General features: G+C 38.4%; 1 protein-coding gene across 1 annotated transcript; it reads right to left on the bottom strand.

Moving 5' to 3' along the window:
* Positions 1-7,315: 7,315 nt before the first annotated feature.
* LOC122435509 (wiskott-Aldrich syndrome protein family member 1-like) lies at positions 7,316-9,190 on the bottom strand. Its single transcript, XM_043459713.1, has one exon. The coding sequence runs from the start codon at positions 9,188-9,190 to the stop codon at positions 7,316-7,318; it is 1,875 nt and encodes a 624-aa protein (XP_043315648.1).
* Between the last annotated feature and the right edge of the window lie 9,539 nt (positions 9,191-18,729).

The raw sequence follows: 18,729 nt of genomic DNA, 5'->3' as shown, positions 1-18,729 counted from the left end.
CCACGAACCTATGGACACCTTTTCTTTGACAAAGGAGGCAAGGATATATAATGGAAAAAAGACAACCTCTTTAACAACTGGTGCTGGGAAACCTGGTCAACCACTTGTAAAAGAAGGAAACTAGAACACTTTCTAACACCATACACAAAAATAAACTCAAAATGGATTAAAGATCTAAATGTAAGACCAGAAACTATAAAACTCCTAGAGGAGAACATAGCAAAACACTCTCTGACATAAATCACAGCAAGATCCTCTATGACCCACCTCCCAGAATATTGGTAATAAAAGCAAAACTAAACAAATGGGGACCTAATGAAACTTAAAAGCTTTTGCACAACAAAGGAAACTATAAGTAAGGTGAAAAGACAGCCCTCAGATTGGGAGAAAATAATAGCAAATGAAGAAACAGACAAAGGATTGATCTCAAAAATATACAAGCAACCCTTGAAGCTCAATTCCAGAAAAATAAATGACCCAATCAAAAAATGGGCCAAAGAACTAGACGGACATTTCTCCAAAGAAGACATACAGATGGCTAACAAACACATGAAAAGATGCTCAACATCACTCATTATCAGAGAAATGCAAGTCAAAACACAACGAGGTACCATTACACGCCAGTCAGGATGGCTGCTATCCAAAAGTCTACAAGCAATAAATGCTGGAGAGGGTGTGGAGAAAAGGGAATCCTCTTACACTATTGGTGGGAATGCAAACTAGTACAGCCGCTATGGAAAACAGTGTGGAGATTTCTTAAAAAACTGGAAATAGAACTGCCATATGATCCAGCAATCCCACTTCTGGGCATACACACTGAGGAGGCCAGATCTGAAACAGACACGTGTACCCCAATGTTCATCACAGCACTGTTTATAATAGCCAGGACATGGAAGCAACCTAGATGCCCATCAGCAGATGAATGAATGGGGAAGCTGTGGTGCATATACACCATGGGAATATTACTCAGCCGTTAAAAAGAATTCATTTGAGCCAGTTCTAATGAGGTGGATGAAACTGGATCCCATTATACAGAGTGAAGTAAGCCAGAAAGATAAAGAACATTACAGCATACTAACACATATATATGGAATTTAGAAAGATGGTAACAACAACCCTATATGCAGGACAGAGAAAGAGACACAGAAGTACAGAACAGACTTTTGGACTCTGTGGGAGAAGGCGAGGGTGGGATGTTTCGAAAGAACAGCATGTATATTATCTATGGTGAAACAGATCACCAGCCCAGATGGGATGCATGAGACAGGTGCTCGGGCCTGGTGCACTGGGAAGACCCAGAGAAATCGGGTGGGGAGGGAGGTGGGAGGGGGGATTGGGATGGGGAATACGTGTAAATCTATGGCTGATTCATATCAATGTATGACAAAACCCACTGGAAAATAAATAAATAAAGGAAAAGAAAAAGAAAAAAAAAGCAATTTTGTAAATCAGTAGTAAGAATGTGCCAATTTTAAGGAACAGTAGTAGGTGATGGTACCTCTGGTTGTAATGTACCCATAGGTTTCACAGATGCATTAACTTTTCTAACATCTGTTAGAGATGCCATTTGTTAGATTTTCTTTTTATAACAAAAAAAGGAGAGTTCCAAGGAGAGCAAGATTCCTCAATATGTTTTAATTTTAACTGTGTGTCTATAAGTGCTTTCAGTTCAGTTCAGTCGCTCAGTTGTGTCCGATTCTTCGCAACCCCATGAATCGCAGCATGCCAGACCTCCCCGTCCATCACGAACTCCCGGAGTTTACTCCAACTCATGCTCATCGAGTCACTGATGCCACCCAGCCATCTCATCCTCTGTCATCCCCTTCTGCTCCTGCCCCAATACCTCCCAGCATCAGGGTCTTTTCCAATGAGTCAAATCTTTGCATGAGGTGGCCAAAGTACTGGAGGTTCAGCTTCAGCATCAGTCCGTCCAGTGAACACCCAGGATTGATCTCCTTTAGGATGGACTGGTTGGATCTCCTTGCAGTCCAAGGGACTCTCAAGAGACTTCTCCAACACCACAGTTCAAAAGCATCAATTTTTTTGGCACTCAGCTTTCTTCACAGTCCAACTCTCACATCCATACCTGACCACTGGAAAAACCATAGCCTTGACCAGATGGACCTTTGTTGGCAAAATAATGTCTCTGGTTTTTAATATGCTATCTAGGTTGGTCATAACTTTCCTTCCAAGGAGTAAGCCTCTTTCAATTTCATGGCTGCAGTAACCATCTGCAGTGATTTTGGAGCCCCCCCCCCCCAAAAATAAAGTCAGCCACTGTTTCCACTGTCTCCCCATCTATTTCCCATGAGGTGATGGGACCAGATGACATGATCTTAGTTTTCTGAATGTTGAGCTTTAAGCCAACTTTTTCACTCTTCTCTTTCACTTTCATCAAGAGGCTTTTTAGTTCCTCTTCACTTTCTGCCATAAGAGTGGTGTCATCTGCATATCTGATGTTATTAATATTTCTGCTGTCAATCTTGATTGTGCTTCTTCCAATGAGCAGGGTGACAATATACAGCCTTGACGCATTCCTTTTCCTATTTGGAACCAGTCTGTTGTTACATGTAGAGTTCTAACTGTTGCTTCCTGACCTGCATATAGGTTTCTTAAGAGGCAGGTCAGGTGGTCTGGTATTCTCATCTCTTTCAGAATATTTCACAGTTTGTTGTGATCCACACAGTTGAAGGCTTTGACATAGTCAATAAAGGAGAAATAGACGTTTTTCTGGAATTCTCTTGCTTTTTCAATGATCCAGCAAATGTTGGCAATTTGATCTCTGGTTCCTCTGCCTTTGCTAAAACCAGCTGGAACATCTGGATGTTCACAGTTCACATATTGCTGAAGCCTGGTTTGGAGAATTTTGAGCATTACTTTATGTGTGAGATGAGTGCAATTGTGAGGTAGTTTGAGCATTCTTTGGGATTGCCTTTCTTTGGGATTGGAATGAAAACTGACCTTTTCCAGTTTTGTGGCCACTACTGAGTTTTCCAAATTTGCTGGCATATTGAGTGCAGCACTTTCACAGCATCATCTTTCAGGATTTGAAATAGCTCAACTGGAATTCCATCACCTCCACTAGCTTTGTTCGTAGTGATGTTTTCTAAGGCCTACTTGACTTCACATTCCACGATGTCTGGTTCTAGGTGAGTGATCACACCATCATGATTATCTGGGTCATGAAGATCTTTTTTGTACAGTTCTTCTGTGTATTCTTGCCACCTCTTCTTAATATCTTCTGCTTCTGTTAGGTCCATACCATTTCTGTCCTTTATCGAACCCATCTTTGCATGAAATGTTCCCTTGGTATCTCTAATTTCCTTGAAGAGATCTTTAATCTTTCACATTCTGTTGTTTTCTTCTATTTCTTTGCACTGATCGCTGAGGAAGGCTTTCTTATCTCTCCTTGCTATTCTTTGGAACTTTGTATTCAAATGGAAATATCTTTTCTTTTCTCCTTTGCTTTTTGCTTCTCTTCTTTCACAGCTATTTGTAAGGCCTCCTCAGACAACCATTTTGCCTTTTTGCCTTTCTTTTCCATGGGGATGGTCTTGATCCCTGACTGCTGTACAATGTCATGAACCTCTGTCCATAGTTCATCAGGCACTCTGTCTGTCAGATCTAGTCCCTTAAATCTATTTCTCACTTCCACTGTATAATCATAAGGGATTTGATTTAGGTCATACCTGAATGATCTAGTGGTTTTCCCTACCTTCTTCAATTTAAATCTGAATTTGGCAATAAGGAGTTCATGATCTGAGCCACAGTCAGCTCCTTGTCTTGTTTTTGCTGACTGTATAGAGCTTCTCCACCTTTGGCTGCAAAGAATATAATCAATCTGATTTTGGTGTTGACCATCTGGTGATGTCCATGTGTAGAGTCTTCTCTTGTGTTGTTGGAAGAGGGTGTTTGCTATGACCAGTGTGTTCTCTTGGCAAAACTCTATTAGCCTTTGCCCTGCTTCATTCCTTACTCCAAGGCCAAATTTGCCTGTTACTCCAGGTGTTTCTTGACTTCCTGCTTTTGCATTCTAGTCCCCTATAATGAAAAGGACGTCTTTTTTGCGTGTTAGTTCTAAAAGATCTTGGAGGCCTTCATAGAACCATTCAACATCAGCTTCTTCAGCATTACTGGTTGGGGCATAGGCTTGGATTACCGTGATATTGAAAGGTTTGCCTTGCAAATGAACAGAGATCATTCTGTCGTTTTTGAGATTGCATCCAAGTACTGCATTTTGGACTCTTTTGTTGACTATGATGGCTACTCCATTTCTTCTAAGGGATTCCTGGCCACAGTAGTAGATATAATGGTCACCTGAGTTAAATTCACCCGTTCCCGTACATTTTAGTTTGCTGCTTCCTAAAATGTCAACATTCACTCTTGCTGTCTCCTGTTTGACCACTTCCAATTTGCCTTGATTCATGGATCTAACATCCCAGGTTCCTATGAAATATTGCTCTTTATAGCATCGGACCTTGCTTCCATCACCAGTCACATCCACAACTGGGTGTTGTTTCTGCTTTGGCTCTGTCTCTTCATTCTTTCTGGAGTTATTTCTCCACTGATCTCCAGTAGCATATTGGGCACCTACCAATCTGGGGAGTTTCTGTTTCAGTATCCTATCATTTTGCCTTTTCCTACTGTTCATGGGGTTCTCAAGGCAAGAATACTGAAGTGGTTTGCCATTCCCTTCTCCAGTGGACCACATTCTGCCAAACCTCTCCACCATGACCTGTCCGTCTTGGATGGCCCCACATGGCATGTCTTAGTTTCATTGAGTTAGACAAGACTGTGGTCCATGTCAGATTGGCTAGTTTTCTGTGATTATGGTTTCAGTGTGTCTGCCCTCTGATGCCCTCTCACAACCCCTACCCTCTTACTTGGGTTTCTCTTACCTTGGACATGGGGTATCTCTTCACGGCTGCTCCAGCAAAGCGCAGCTGCTCCTCCTTACCTTGGACAAGGGGTATCTCTTCACGGCCACACCTCCTGACCTTCAACGTGGAGTAGCTCCTCTCGGCCCTCCTGTACCCACGCAGCCACTGCTCCTTGGACATGGGGTTGTTCCTCTAGGCCACCTGTATTTTTTTTTTTTTTTCATAAGGGCCATTGCTCTGTCTAAATAAGCTCGCCATTCTTTCAAGTTATGTTAATAATTGTTTTGTTTGTTAAATGAGCAGTGGCCCCTAGGAAAAATGTGGAATGTACATCTGAGTTTGTCACTGCATGAATAAGTCCCTTCTTATTAGATCAAGGGGTGCATCTATCACATAAGGTCTTAATGCTGCAGGCTGGCCTTTTGGTCTTTCGTATGGGTAGATTTGAACATTTTGATAAATTTTTTGTACTTTGGTTTGAGAAATTTCTGCAATTTGGAAAGAGATTTTTGTATAGGCCAAGATTTGAGCCGTAAGTATTTGGAAATAATAGTAATATTAGATCTAGTGTCGAGGAGACCAGAAAATCTTTTATCATTTATTTTGATACTTATATTTATTTGGGCATATTCAGATATCAATGATGTCCATAAAGATTGTTTTTGATCTGTACTGCTGAATCTGCCTGTCTGTACATCATTAGAGGAGTTAATAGAAATGTAAGGCAAAAGAAGTAATTGAGCAATTATGTCCCCCTTTTGAATTGTCATAGAATCTGGGATGACATCATGATTTGAATTTCTCCTTTATAATCTGAATTAATTACTCTAGGGTGAACAGTAATTTCTTTAGAAGTCTAACTAGATCAGCCGAGCAAAAGACCGAAGGTTTGTGGGGGCAGGGACTCAAAAAGTCCTGCAGGTATTTTAGAAGGGACTGCTTGAGGGTATAGGAGAAAATCATTTAGGGCTGGTATATTGATGGCAACATTGCCGGATGTTGACTGTTTGAGGGAAAAGATGGAATTTGCCCCTGGTTTTTGTTGAAGGGGACCTAGGGGTTCCCTTGCTTGGAGTTTCCTGTAATAGGTTTTCTTTCAATATTAAACCTCAATTCAAACACATAATTTTATCCAAAATTGGACTAAAGATGCTCATACTATGTGGGCCACTCAGGCTCAGATGGATGAGGATATTCAAGATGAAATACAGGAACTAAAAACAGCCATCAAATGGGTTTGAGATCAATTAATAGATTTGCAAAAACAAGTGATACTAAAATGTGATTGGAATTCTACTCAGTTTTGTGTTACTCCTGTTCAATTCAATCATAGTGCCTATGACTGGGAGCAAATCAAATTTCATTTACAAAATATACATGATAATGCCTCTCTGAATGCACAATTACTGCAAAAAGAGATCTTTGATACCTTCTCTAAAAGTCTGCCCTCATCCACTAATCTGGATATTTTAGCTGAACAACTAGCTGATCAATTATTTGGGCTAGACCCATGAGGATGGTTTCAAAGCATCACCCACAGCATTGGGTCTGGAACTGTAACTCTGGCGATCGTCTTGACAATTACATTTGTTGTTTACCATTGCCTTTCTGCAAAAACTGTTAAAACTAAACAAACTCAAATGGTCAGGACCTTTTTTACATACATAGTAAAATAGGGGGAATTGTCAGGGAATGTGTAGCAGTAGGATTCCTGTGTGCTGTTTCCTATCTCTCTTGAGCCCTCTGTTCCTTATTAGTGCCTGTCAGGGGCAAGAGGAGCAGGCAAGCCACTCCCAGGATGGAAATCAAAGAGATGGGATGCTTGCATAGGATTTCCTTCATTAGCTTTTCCATTTGGTGAAAGGGATTATTTATGACCCTCTTTTGATATGGATCACTTTGTGGCCTTATGGACTCTATTGCTCCTTGCTTCCTTGGTAACTTGTAAAGTCTAGTCTCTTGATCTTTATCTGAAGAAGCTACCTCATTTTATGGTATATACACTCTTACAGTATTCAATAAAGCACCCTTGCTCCACCAGAGACTTGGGTCCCTATGTCCTTCTCTCTCTCTATTTCTGGCTGATTCCCTGGTACGTGAATGCTGGCTGAGTAACCCAGGGAATATTAGCCTCTTTCCTTCTTTCACTTTCTCATTGTCGACTCCGGACCACCAGGTTCCGGTCCATTAAAGGACCCCAACACCTGAGCCATCAAGAAAGGCCCAACATAAAGACTATCTATGTTTAATACTCAGTAGTTTTAGTTTACTTGAGGAAATTAAGAAAACTGTAAAATATTTATGCTGGAGTATATGCTGACAGTTTTCTTGGGAAAAATAGAAATAGTGTTTAACTCTAAAAAGTGAAACATTAGAAATGGCTTAAACAGAATAAGCCAATAGACATTTATTTTTACTTTAGTTGCATTTATTTTTTACTCTTCCTCCATCCAATCAGTCTCACTGTCTGATATACCAGAACTATATCCCATAGCTTTACGACGGATCAGGATGTGACTTGCTTCATTTTTAGGAATCTCCATTTTGACTTTGGGTATGCATTGCTCTTTAGTTTTGCGTAGCAGAACACCTTTTCTTATTGCTTCCATCAAGGCCATCCTTGCTTTATTGATCATTGGTAGAGCTGATGGAGATTGCTTAAAGCCAGGACAAACTGGAGTTGATGAAGATTGAGACACTGATAGAGCCCAAGGGCTTGATATGGAAGATGGTGACTGTACAAAGGAAAACAGTGATTGTAGAGTGGACAATTTTGTTGACTTCAAACTTGATGATCTTGGGTGTGGTGTAGTCAAATTTCCTGTTGGTTGTGCAACTGAAGATCTAGATGACTGTGTATCTAAACATCCTGAAGGTTGGGCAACTGAACATCTTGGTAACTGGGCAACTGAAGGTTTTGATAATGGAATCAAAGATACTGATGTTTGTGGATATGAAGATACTGATGATAGTGGAATTGAACTTTGTAGTGTTTGTGGAGTTGAAGATCTTGGTGCAATTGAAGATCTTGGTGGTGGTGGTGGTGGTGGAAGTGAAGATATTAGTCTTGATGGAACTGAAGATCTTGGTGATTGCACATCTGATGCAGAGTCATTTAGATCTGTAACTGCAGCCCTCGATTTAATTCTAGGTGAAGTTACTAGAGGAGATAAAGGTGGAGGCATTTCCTGATCTTTACTTTGTGGGACTAAATCATCCGGTATCAGTTCATATTGGAAAGGTTCAGGTGTTGGAGGAGAGAAATCTGTTTCAGGTGGTGTAATTAGAAGAGGTGAATCAAGAGTGGTCTGCAGGCAATCAGGAGGTGGTGATGCTGCTGGATCATTGAAAACAGTTTGTGTAAGTTGAGTCAGGGAATGCATTACTGAGGAAAGACTTGTCCTCTCTGAAGCTCTTAATACAGCTAACCAATCAGATGGTAGTGGAGGTGGTGAATTAGGTGCTGTGGGACTCACAAACACCTTTGTTTTAAGACGAGTTCGAGGTTGGGGTTTCAAGTCTTCTCCCATTCCAGTTCCATAATTGACATAGGTATGTGAATTTTTCACATCACCAGCTCCGTGCATTGGCTGTTGTAGAGGGCTCGATAACACCTTTCCTACAGTTCTTGTTAGAAGTTTACTGATTTCACTAAATGGGAAAGAGCAAAATGAATTTTCGGCTGTTTGATCTACATATGAATGAGAGGTCTCACCACAGGCATCTGTGGTGATATGGCCCACTGTAATATTATCTTCTATCGGTTGACCTTGAGGCACACGTTTTGGCTCATATGGATAATCTAGGTGCTTCTTCTTTAGCTTGACCTTCCCTCCCTTTTGTTCTTCACCCTCAGAATATGAAACAGGATAAATCTTTAAACTTTCTCTACCATCTTGGCAGTGACGAGCAGGCATAGTAAGAGATGATGTCTGTACACAGGAATCATGTTTTCCACACCTTTTAACAGATTTGGAAGAGTATACTTGCTGTGATTGAAAAGCTGTATTTTGAAACATCCTCTTTGATTTTCTAACTTGCAAGGACGCTCCTTTATTTGGATCATCTTGGGTAATGCCATCAGTTAACTGGATTACACTCTGTTGTAAAGTCTTAAGTTTGAAACAGAGCCTATCGACCTCTTTGGTTAGTTCCCCAAATATGTATTCAGTATATTTATTTAGATCATTTACTTGTCTAGCTATATTGTTTAAAGATGTCTGGGTTACATAAACTAACTCTTCTCGAATTTTTCTGGGCCCTGCTGATTGATTTGAGGGCCCTTCATCTTTTTCTTTATTTAAGGACATTTCCGAATCACACTAGTTTACTAGGAAAAGTTGCGAGGGAACGTCTAATCTCACCTCTTTTGAGCATCCGCAACTCTTCTCAGACTCACTCCAAGCTTTACAGGGTTTTGAATTCTGCCGGCAACATCTGGCAATTGGCAGACGCTGCTTGAATGCGAGAGTAAAAGCTCCTGCCTCCAGTTTTTGAGCAGTAGTAACCTGGCAACCAAGTCCTATGTCAGAATCTTAATATTGCGCAAGCAGTGAGAGAATAATGCCTTCAAATCATTGCCACGCCCCTCTGGCCCACCCTCTCCGGAACTAGTTTCACAAAGTTAGAGACCAGCCGGAGAGGAACAAACAGGGTTATCGCCAAACCTCTCATTTAATGCTTCTTAAAATATGGCCCTAGATATGAGAACATACTATCCCATGTGACCACCGACTTACTTCACTGACTAAATAGCATTTGTCTCTCATCTGATTCCAAAAATTATCTTACACTTGAGATGTTTATTCTGAGCTCCACTTGGATATCAACTTGTAGTTGTTCTCTTATTCTACCCACACCTACCTCTCTTCCCTGTATCTCTTATTTCTGAATACCACAAGTCCATCAATCCAGGTACTCATGTCCAAAACTTGGTGATTCACTTTATCCTTGACACTTCTCTTATTTCCATATCCAGTCTACAATATGGTCAGTTCTATCTCAAATTATATTCCCCAGTGTATCTACTTCTCTCCACCTACCTTACCACTAGTAAAGTAAATTTCTCACCATCTTTCATCAGAATGATCAGAGCAGCCTTCCTAATAGTGTTCCTGATCTTCTCTTTTCCTCTTCCAATCTATGCTCCTTCCTCCTTCCATCCATATGTCTGTGCATCCTTCCATTCATCATCTATCAAAGTAAGCCTTTAAAATATTCAATTTATAAACACCTCTAGGTATGGTAGGGTATAGCTAAATGACAAAAAAAAACCCAAACTCATCCTCAAAAATAAATTATATGAACAAAAATGAATTTTAAAATGAAAAAGTAAATACTTCAGCACCATAAAAAATATAAGGGGCATAATCCCCTACCACGCACTAGGGAAATTGGTGTCCAAAGACATGGAGGCCATGGATTTTAGGAACTGGTACACAGCTTCTATTCACATTGCTTAAGGCGTGTGTTGATGATGGGGTTGAGGCTGGTATTGACTGGAAGAAGTTGGTAAGCATTTGGAAAAGTGTCACTCATAACTCCAATCTGTAGGGAAAGGGTTGAAAAAAACAAATGAGTTTCCTGGGTGAAAGGTACAAAGTATCTCTCTCTCCTCCATACTTCCAACTGACACAAGAGTTTTTTTGAAAAACCTTCCTGGATTCTCTAGCTGGGAGAAATATGGGAAAGAGGACAGAATGTCTTAAATAATCAGAGCTAATTGGTTGTAACAATAAAAGATTTAATTTGAACATATACTACAGATAACTGCAAAAAGAGAGGGTAGCCATTTGGGAAAAGGCACAAAGAAAGTATAAGTCTGTCTCCACAGCTGTGGGCTAATAGGGCCTTGGCCAACCACCCCAAACTGAAAAACTGTAACATCATGGCACCAGAACAAAGTATTAGTATTATAAACTTGAAAATATACATTCAGTACTGTAAAGAAACAAAAATGGGGAGATAAGCTACAAAAGTTTAAGAGTTGTGATTATGTTATTGTTTTCATTTTTTATAGCAAAAATCCAATAGATACCTAAATTTAGAGATAGAAGTTCAAATAAAATATAAAATTTTAACTATAATAATTCATTTATTCAGCAATGTTTTTAAAGTGCTACCATATGATACTCACAGATTTCCACCCAGATGTAAAAGCACATGCAAATACTCTGAGGCATGAACTAAAATGTCCTGAATGAGACTCTGCAAGAGGCCCTGTGACTAGGAAATGGTATGAGGTGATACTTGAAGGATTTATAAATACATCCATGCAAAAGACGTATCAGACTGTATTGGTGGTAGAGATAGTGAGAAGTGATTTCATTCAAGGTGTATTTTTGAGAGGAAGAACAAGTCTGTGACAGAGGACATGGAAATACAGTGTAAGCAATAAGCAGTCAGGTGTTCTGAGGAAAGTTTGGGCCTGCGGATGAGTGTTTGTAGTTGTTGGTGTGTAAATGGTGTTTAAAGTTATGGAATTGGATGAAAAATTCTAGGAAGAAAATACAGGTACAAAATATTACATCCTTCATTATCATAAGGAATATAAACACATATTTAAAACAAATCATAAGTGATACAGCAAAAGCTAAAAAACTAAGGTATGAAGAACAATAATAACATAAAGAATTAGAATTAAGAAAAGACAATTTCATATCAGCAAATTTTGATGGTCTAAATTCATTTATTAAAATCAACAGAAGTGTTTGAAGCATCAGGGATACAGTAGTGAATAGTACAGATAAAGTCTTTGTCCCCCTGGGGCTCATATTCTACTGAATGAGATTAAATAAACAAGTAAATAAATCAATATATAATATAACTTCAGATGGTGATATGTGCTGTCAAAGAATATAGAGCCAGTTGAGAAGATAGATGACTGTTAATTAAGACCCTTCTGAGAAGATAATATATGAAAAGAATCCTAAATCCAAGTTACAAAAGAGATCTAAAACATTGACTTAAAAAGATGAAAGTAAAAGGATAGGATTTAACATGAAGAAAGTTGTAGTTATAATATTGATGTCAACCAGAATTGAATCTACATGCACATGTTAAGTAACACAGGAGAAATATATCATTAAAAGTAAATTCAAAATTAATCTCTAATGGTTATGATATTGTATATAAAATAACATAGCATTAAAATATATAAACAACAATGGAATAAGCAAAAAACTAAAAATTTAGAGACACAATTGACAAAATTTAGCAAGGATGGAGAGAATCCAAATAAAATGAATAAAGTTGGTCTAATAGATCTATATGAAACCCTGCTGCCTGACACAAGAAAATGCACCTTTTTATTTACCATTAGAATGTTTACATATTTGGCTGTGTATTGGGCTACTACAAATTTAAATAATTAAAAATATATAAAAACAATAAAGATCACATTATTTTAAAATAATTTCTTACTATATAATCACTTGTATTTATTTTGTATATTTCATTATTTTCTCAATATGTTTATTATAGTTACAACTTCATTGTTATGGATTTACCTGTAGACCCATGTAGCACTTTATCCTTCAAAATCAGATTTCTGAAGTTAATATTATTATTTCTGGGTTTTTTGTATCATATAATTTTTATATTTTTACTTTGAGAGGCTATAGTGATTAAGAGCACATTTTGCAATAAGTCTAACTGGATTAAAATTTTGATAGTCTCAAGGACTAAGGAAATTTTCTCATCCTTTCATTTCCTCAGTTCTGATTTGTTACATGGTGTAATAATCGCACCAATCTCATAGAGATGCTGTGAGATTTAAAGTAATTCATTCATAGCATTTATGAAGAGCATCTGCCACACAATGTGTGCTGTGCTTAGTCACTCAGTCATGTTTGACTCTTTGTGACCCCATGGACTGTAGCCCACCAGACTACTTTATTCATGGAATTCTCCAGGTAAGAATACTGGAGTAGGTAGCCATTCCCTTCTCTAGGGGATCTTCTCTACCTAGGGATCAAACCTGATACTCCTGCATTGTAGGTAGATTCTTTACCATCCTGCAACACAATAAGCCCATACTAAATGTCAGCTGTTATTATTACTTTCATTTTTTTTTTGAGTCATGGTGTTTTTCTCTTGATAGAAAGAAGTATTTTTTTTTACATTGTAGGATATTTTTTTCTTAAAAATTTATGTTTCTAAGATTTATATTTATTTCTGTAATGCTTACATGGCTAGTCTCAATTGTGTCAGCTTTTTCAATATTTTCTAAGAATCCTTTGATTTATTGTTTAGTGTCCTTTGATTTCAACGTTGAAGACTCCCCTTAGTATTTCTTACATGGCATATTTGCTAACAATGAATTCTCCCAGCTTTTTTTTTTTTTTTTTGGTTATCTGAGAATTCTTATTTTCTCCTTCAGAATAATTTAGGTAAGGAATTATTTGTTGACATTTTTTTTTTCTTGTAAGTACCTTGACAGTTATCTGGCCTCCATTATTTCTAATTAGAAATCAACTGTCAATATTATTGAAGATTCCTTGTATGTGATGAATCACTTATCTCTTTATGCTCTCAAGATTCTCTGTTTTTTACTTTCAACAGTGATTTTGAAAGTAATTACTTTCAAATCACTTTCATTTTGATTTTGATATGTCTACCTAAGTTTACATTACTTGAGTTACTATTTGTACTACATTGAGTTTCTTGTATGTGTAGATTAATGTTTATAATCAAATTTTGGAAGTTTTCAAATATTATTTATGCACGTATTCTTTCTGATTCTTTTTTTGTCTTCTCTGGCACTTCTTTTATGCATATTTATTACACTTAATGGTGTCCTACAGGTCTTTGAAACTCTGCTAATTTTCTTCCTTCTTTTTTCATTGTGCTCCTCAAATAGAAATTTTTATTTTTTTTAATTTTTTATTGTATTTAAATTTTTTAAACTTTTTATTTTGCATTGGGGTATAGCTGATTACCAGTGTCATGATAATTTCGATGGACAGCAAAGAGACTCAGCCATGCATATACATGTATCTGTTCTCCCCACATTCCCTTCCCAGCTGGGTTGTCACATAAAATTGAGCAGAGTTCAGTGTGCTGTACCATAGGTCATTATTGGTTATCGATTTTAAATATAGCAGTGTATACATGTCCGTCCCAAACTGTCTCCAGTTCCTTCCCCACATTCTTCCTGCTGGCAACCATAAATTCATTCTCTTAGTCTTTATGTCTATTTTGGTTTGCAAATAACTTCATTTGTTATCATATCTTTTAGATTCTGCATATAAAGCATATCATATGATGTTTCTGCTTCTCTATCTGACTTAATTCACTCAGTAATTAATTAATCACTAGATCCATCCATGTTTCAGCAAATGCCATCATTTCATTCTTTTTGACAGCTTAGTAATATTCCATTGTATGTAAATATGTATATGCACATATATATATATATATATGCTGCATCTTCTTTATCCATTCCTTTGTCAGTGGACATTTAGGTTGCTTCCATGCTTTGGCTGTTGTAAACAGTGCAGCAATGAACACTGGGGTACATGCATCCTTTTGAGCCATGCTTATATCCAGATTTACACCCAGGAGTGGGACTGCAGGGTCATATGATAGCTCTATTTTTAAGTTTGATAAGGAAATTTCATACTGTTCTCCATAGTGGCTGTACAAATTTGCTCAGCACAATATAGGAAGGTTCATTTTCTCGATATCTTCTCCAGTATTTATTGTTTGTAGATTTTTTTATTATAACCATTCAGGCTGGTATAAGTTGATAGCTCATTGTAGTCTTGAATTGCATTTCTCTAATATTTAGCAATGGTGAACATCTTTTCATGTGCATTTTGGCCATCTGTTTGTCTTTTTTGGAGAAATATCTATTTAGTACTTTTGCCAGTATTTATTGGGTTGTTTGTTTTGATGCTGTTAAGAATCATGAGCTGTTTCTAAATTTTGGAGGCTAATTCCTTATTGGTCACATAATTTGCAGATATTTTCTCCCAATCTGTGGGTTGTAATTTCATTTTGTTGTTTCCTTTGCTGTGAAAAACTTTTTAGTTTAAGTAGGTCCCATTTGTTCACTTTTGCTTTTATTTCCATTACTCTGGGAGATAGACTGGAAAAGATATTGATATGATCTATGCCAGAGAGTGTTCTGCCAATGTTTCCCTCTTTGAGTTTTATAGTGTCTGGTCTCACATTTAGGTCTTTAATCCATTTTGTCCTTTTTTTAGTGTATGGGGTTAAAGAATGGTCTAATTTCATTTTTTTACATGTAGCTGTCCAATTTTCCCAGCACTGTTTGTTGAAAATACTGTCTTTCCAACACTGTTCAGTTTTAAGTCCTTTGTCATAGATTAACTGACCATAGGTGCATGAGTTTATTCTGGGTTTTCTATCATGTTCCTTTGACCCATATTTCTTTTTTTGTGCCAGTATCATATGGTTTTGATGTACCTTTGTTGTATAGTCTGAAATCAGGGAGACTGACTCTTCCAACTCCATTTTTCTTTCACAAGATTGTTTTGACTATTTGGGGTCTTCTGTGTCTCCATATAAGTTTTAAGTTTTTTTGTTCTAGTTCTGTGAAAAGTGCCATTGTTAATTTGATAGGGGCTGCATTGAATCAATCTGTAAATTGCCCTGGGTAGTATAATAATTTTGATAACATTGATTCTGCCAACATGGTATATCTTTCCTTCAGTTTGTGTTTTCTTCACTTTCTTTCATTAGCATTTTATATTTCAGGGTATTGGTCTTTTATCTCCCTATGTATTTTTATTCTTGGATATTTTATTCTTGTTAATGTGATGGTTGGTCTTCCCTTGTAGCTCAGTTGGTAAAGAATCTGCCTGCAATGCAGGAGACCCGGGTTTGATCCCTGAGTCAGGAAGATCCCCTGGAAAAGGAAATGGCAACCCACTCCAGTATTCTTGCCTGCAGAATCCCATGGACAGAGGTGCCTGGCAGGCTACAGTCCAAGGGGTCTCAAGAGCTGGGCATGACTTAGCGACTAAAGCGCCACCAATGTGATGGTAAATGGAATTGATTCTTGAATTTCTCTTTCTGAGTTTTCGTTGTTAGTGTATAGAAATGCAATTGATTTATGTGTCTTAGTTATATGACCTGCAACTATATAAAATTCTTTGATGAGTTCCAGTAGTTTTCTGGTAGCATCTTTAGGATCTCCTAGATGTGCATTAAGAACCAGAGACATCACTTTGCCAACAAAGGTCAGTACAGTCAAAGCTATGTTTTTTTCCAGTAGTCATGTATGAATGTGAGAATTTCCATAAAGAAGGCTAAGCACTGAAAAATTGATGTTTTTGAAGTGTGGTGCTGGAGAAGACTCTTGAATGTCCCTTGGACTGAAAGGAGGTCAGACCAGTCAATCCTAAAAGAAATCAACCCTGAATATTCTTTGGAAGGACTGATGCTGAAGCTGAAGCTCCAATACTTTGGCCACCTGATGCAAAGACCCAACTGATGGAAAAGACCCTGATGCTGGGAAAGATCGAGGGCAGGAGTAAAAGGGGGCAACAGAGGATTAGTTAGTTGGATGGTATCACTGACTCAATGGAAAGGAGTTTGAGCAAACTCCAGGAGATAGTGAAGGATGGGGAAGCCTGGCATGCTGCAGTCCATGCGGTCACAAAGAGTCAGACATGACTTAGCAACTGAACAACAACAACAATGATGATGAAATGAAAGATGAAATAAGTAATTACCACCAGACAAATGATAATAGATATGATAAATGAAAACAAACACACATTTCCAAAACCTATGCAGTACAGAAAAAGCATTTCTAAGATGAAGATTTATAGTGAAACAAGCCTAATTCAAGAAATAAGAAAAATCTCAAATAAAAATTAAAATACAAAACTGGGGCGACATGATGAAGTAGAAAGACACTGACTGTACCTCCTCTCACAGGCAAACAAAAATAAAAATTATTTACTAAACAATAAACAGTGAAAAAGAATAGAACCGATCAAAAATGATCTCCCAAAACTGAAGATATTAGTAATGTACCACAATGAGACGAGTGGGAGGGATAGAGTCATCATACATTCAAATTCTATACTACTGGGTGGACAACCCATAAACAGGGGAATAATTCAACTGCAGAGAGTCTCTGAAAGGAGTGATATGTCTGAGCCCCACACTGGGGTCCCCAGCACTAAGGTCCTCAACTAGGATGATGAGTCCTCAGAGAATATGATTTTGAAGTCAGATTCCAGAGGGATAAGACAAATAGAGATTTCAATCTTAAAATATTACATACTCTAGAACCCAGGGCAGAAGCAGTAATTTGATAGAAACCTGGGTTAGAACTAGCTTCTGATCCTGGGGAGAGGCAGGAGGCAACTGAAGCTCTTCCTGGGGATAGCCACACTAGTGACAGCCATTTTGGTATCTCCTTCTACTACATGGATGCTTGTGCTGATAAACACCATTTTGGATTTTTCCCTCTAGCTTTATAGCCCCATGACTAAGCCCTACCCTGGCCCGAAAATCTGCAGGTGCCAATGCTGGACACCTCAGGTCAAGGAAATAACTAGGCATGAACACAGCCAACTCACCAGTGGATAAGCTCCCTTAAGACCCCTGGGGCCCCCACAACTTCCTCTGGACATGGTTATGCCCACCAGAGGGCCCAAAACATGATCCCACACACCAATGCACAAGCCCCCAACTCCCAAGGCAGAGATCTTGAGACCAGGTCCACCCACCAGTGAAAAGGCACCAGCCCAAGAATCCTTGGAGTCCCAGTTCCTCCCACCAGTGAGCCTGCTCTAGCTTCAGATTCAGCTCCACTCAATGTGTAGACACCTGTCATAAAAAACTATATGTCCCATGGTCTGCATACACAACCTGCCCGTTGGTAATCAAGAACCTCCCCTGGGACCAGCTGGGCCTCAGTCCAGCCCACAAGTGAGTCTGCTCTAACCTCAAGCCCAAATCCACCCACAGGTGTCCCAAAATCTTCTCTTGTGCCCCTGGAATGTACAACCAGACCCTAGTACTTGGCTCTTCTCACCAGTAACCCAGCACTATCCCCAGCGCCACCCAGGGTTTGACAACCACTCACTTCCTGACCTGCTCAGCCAAACAGGGTACAGCATCCTCTACATAAGGCAGGATCTAGCAACAAAATAGAATTGGGGTCAAATAAGCCTACCAAGTCACCTACATAGTCAGCCCACCACAATAGAAAGACTCACACAACCCTCACGGGGGAAACCCTAAAGCATATAGCTCTGGTTATGAGAGCAAAGTATGCTCCTGGATGAACAGGACATCTCCTAAAAAAGGCCACTTCTTCAAGGTTGGGAAATACAACTAACTTTCAAGATACATAAAAACAAAAACAGTAAGTTAGGCAAAATAAGGCAACAGAGGAACATGTTACAAATATAAGAACAATATAAAAAGTCCAGAAGAAGTACCAAGTATAGTGAAGACAGGCAATATACCCAAGAAAGAGTTCAGGGTACTGATCATAAAGGTGATCAAAGAATTCAAGAAAAGAATGGATATACAGAATTAGATGTTTTTAACAGAGTTAGTTAATATAAAGAACTACCAAACAGATAGAATTAATACAATTAAAATGAAAAATACACTAGAAGGAATCAACTTTAGACCAAATGATACAGAGGAATGGATCAGCAAACTGGAAGGCAGAGTAGTGGAAATTGCAGATGTTGACAGAAAAAAGAATAATGAAAAAAAAAGAGAACAGGTTAAGATATTTCTTGGACAACACCAAGCATACTATTGGCATTATAAGGGTCCCAGAAGTAGAAGAGAGAGAGAGAGAGAGAAAGGGGACATAAAATATATTTGAAGACATAATAGCCTAAAACTT

This window comes from Cervus canadensis, chromosome X, assembly GCF_019320065.1.
Source record: "Cervus canadensis isolate Bull #8, Minnesota chromosome X, ASM1932006v1, whole genome shotgun sequence".
In the NCBI taxonomy this organism is placed as follows: domain Eukaryota; kingdom Metazoa; phylum Chordata; class Mammalia; order Artiodactyla; family Cervidae; genus Cervus; species Cervus canadensis.
The sequence above is the reverse complement of the archived record's forward strand: the minus strand, read 5'-3'. Positions and strand labels throughout refer to the sequence as shown.

Bases quoted from the DNA above. Each gene is read 5' to 3' on its own strand.
- LOC122435509 (XM_043459713.1), bottom strand. From the start codon at position 9,190: ATGTCCTTAAATAAAGAAAAAGATGAAGGGCCCTCAAATCAATCAGCA.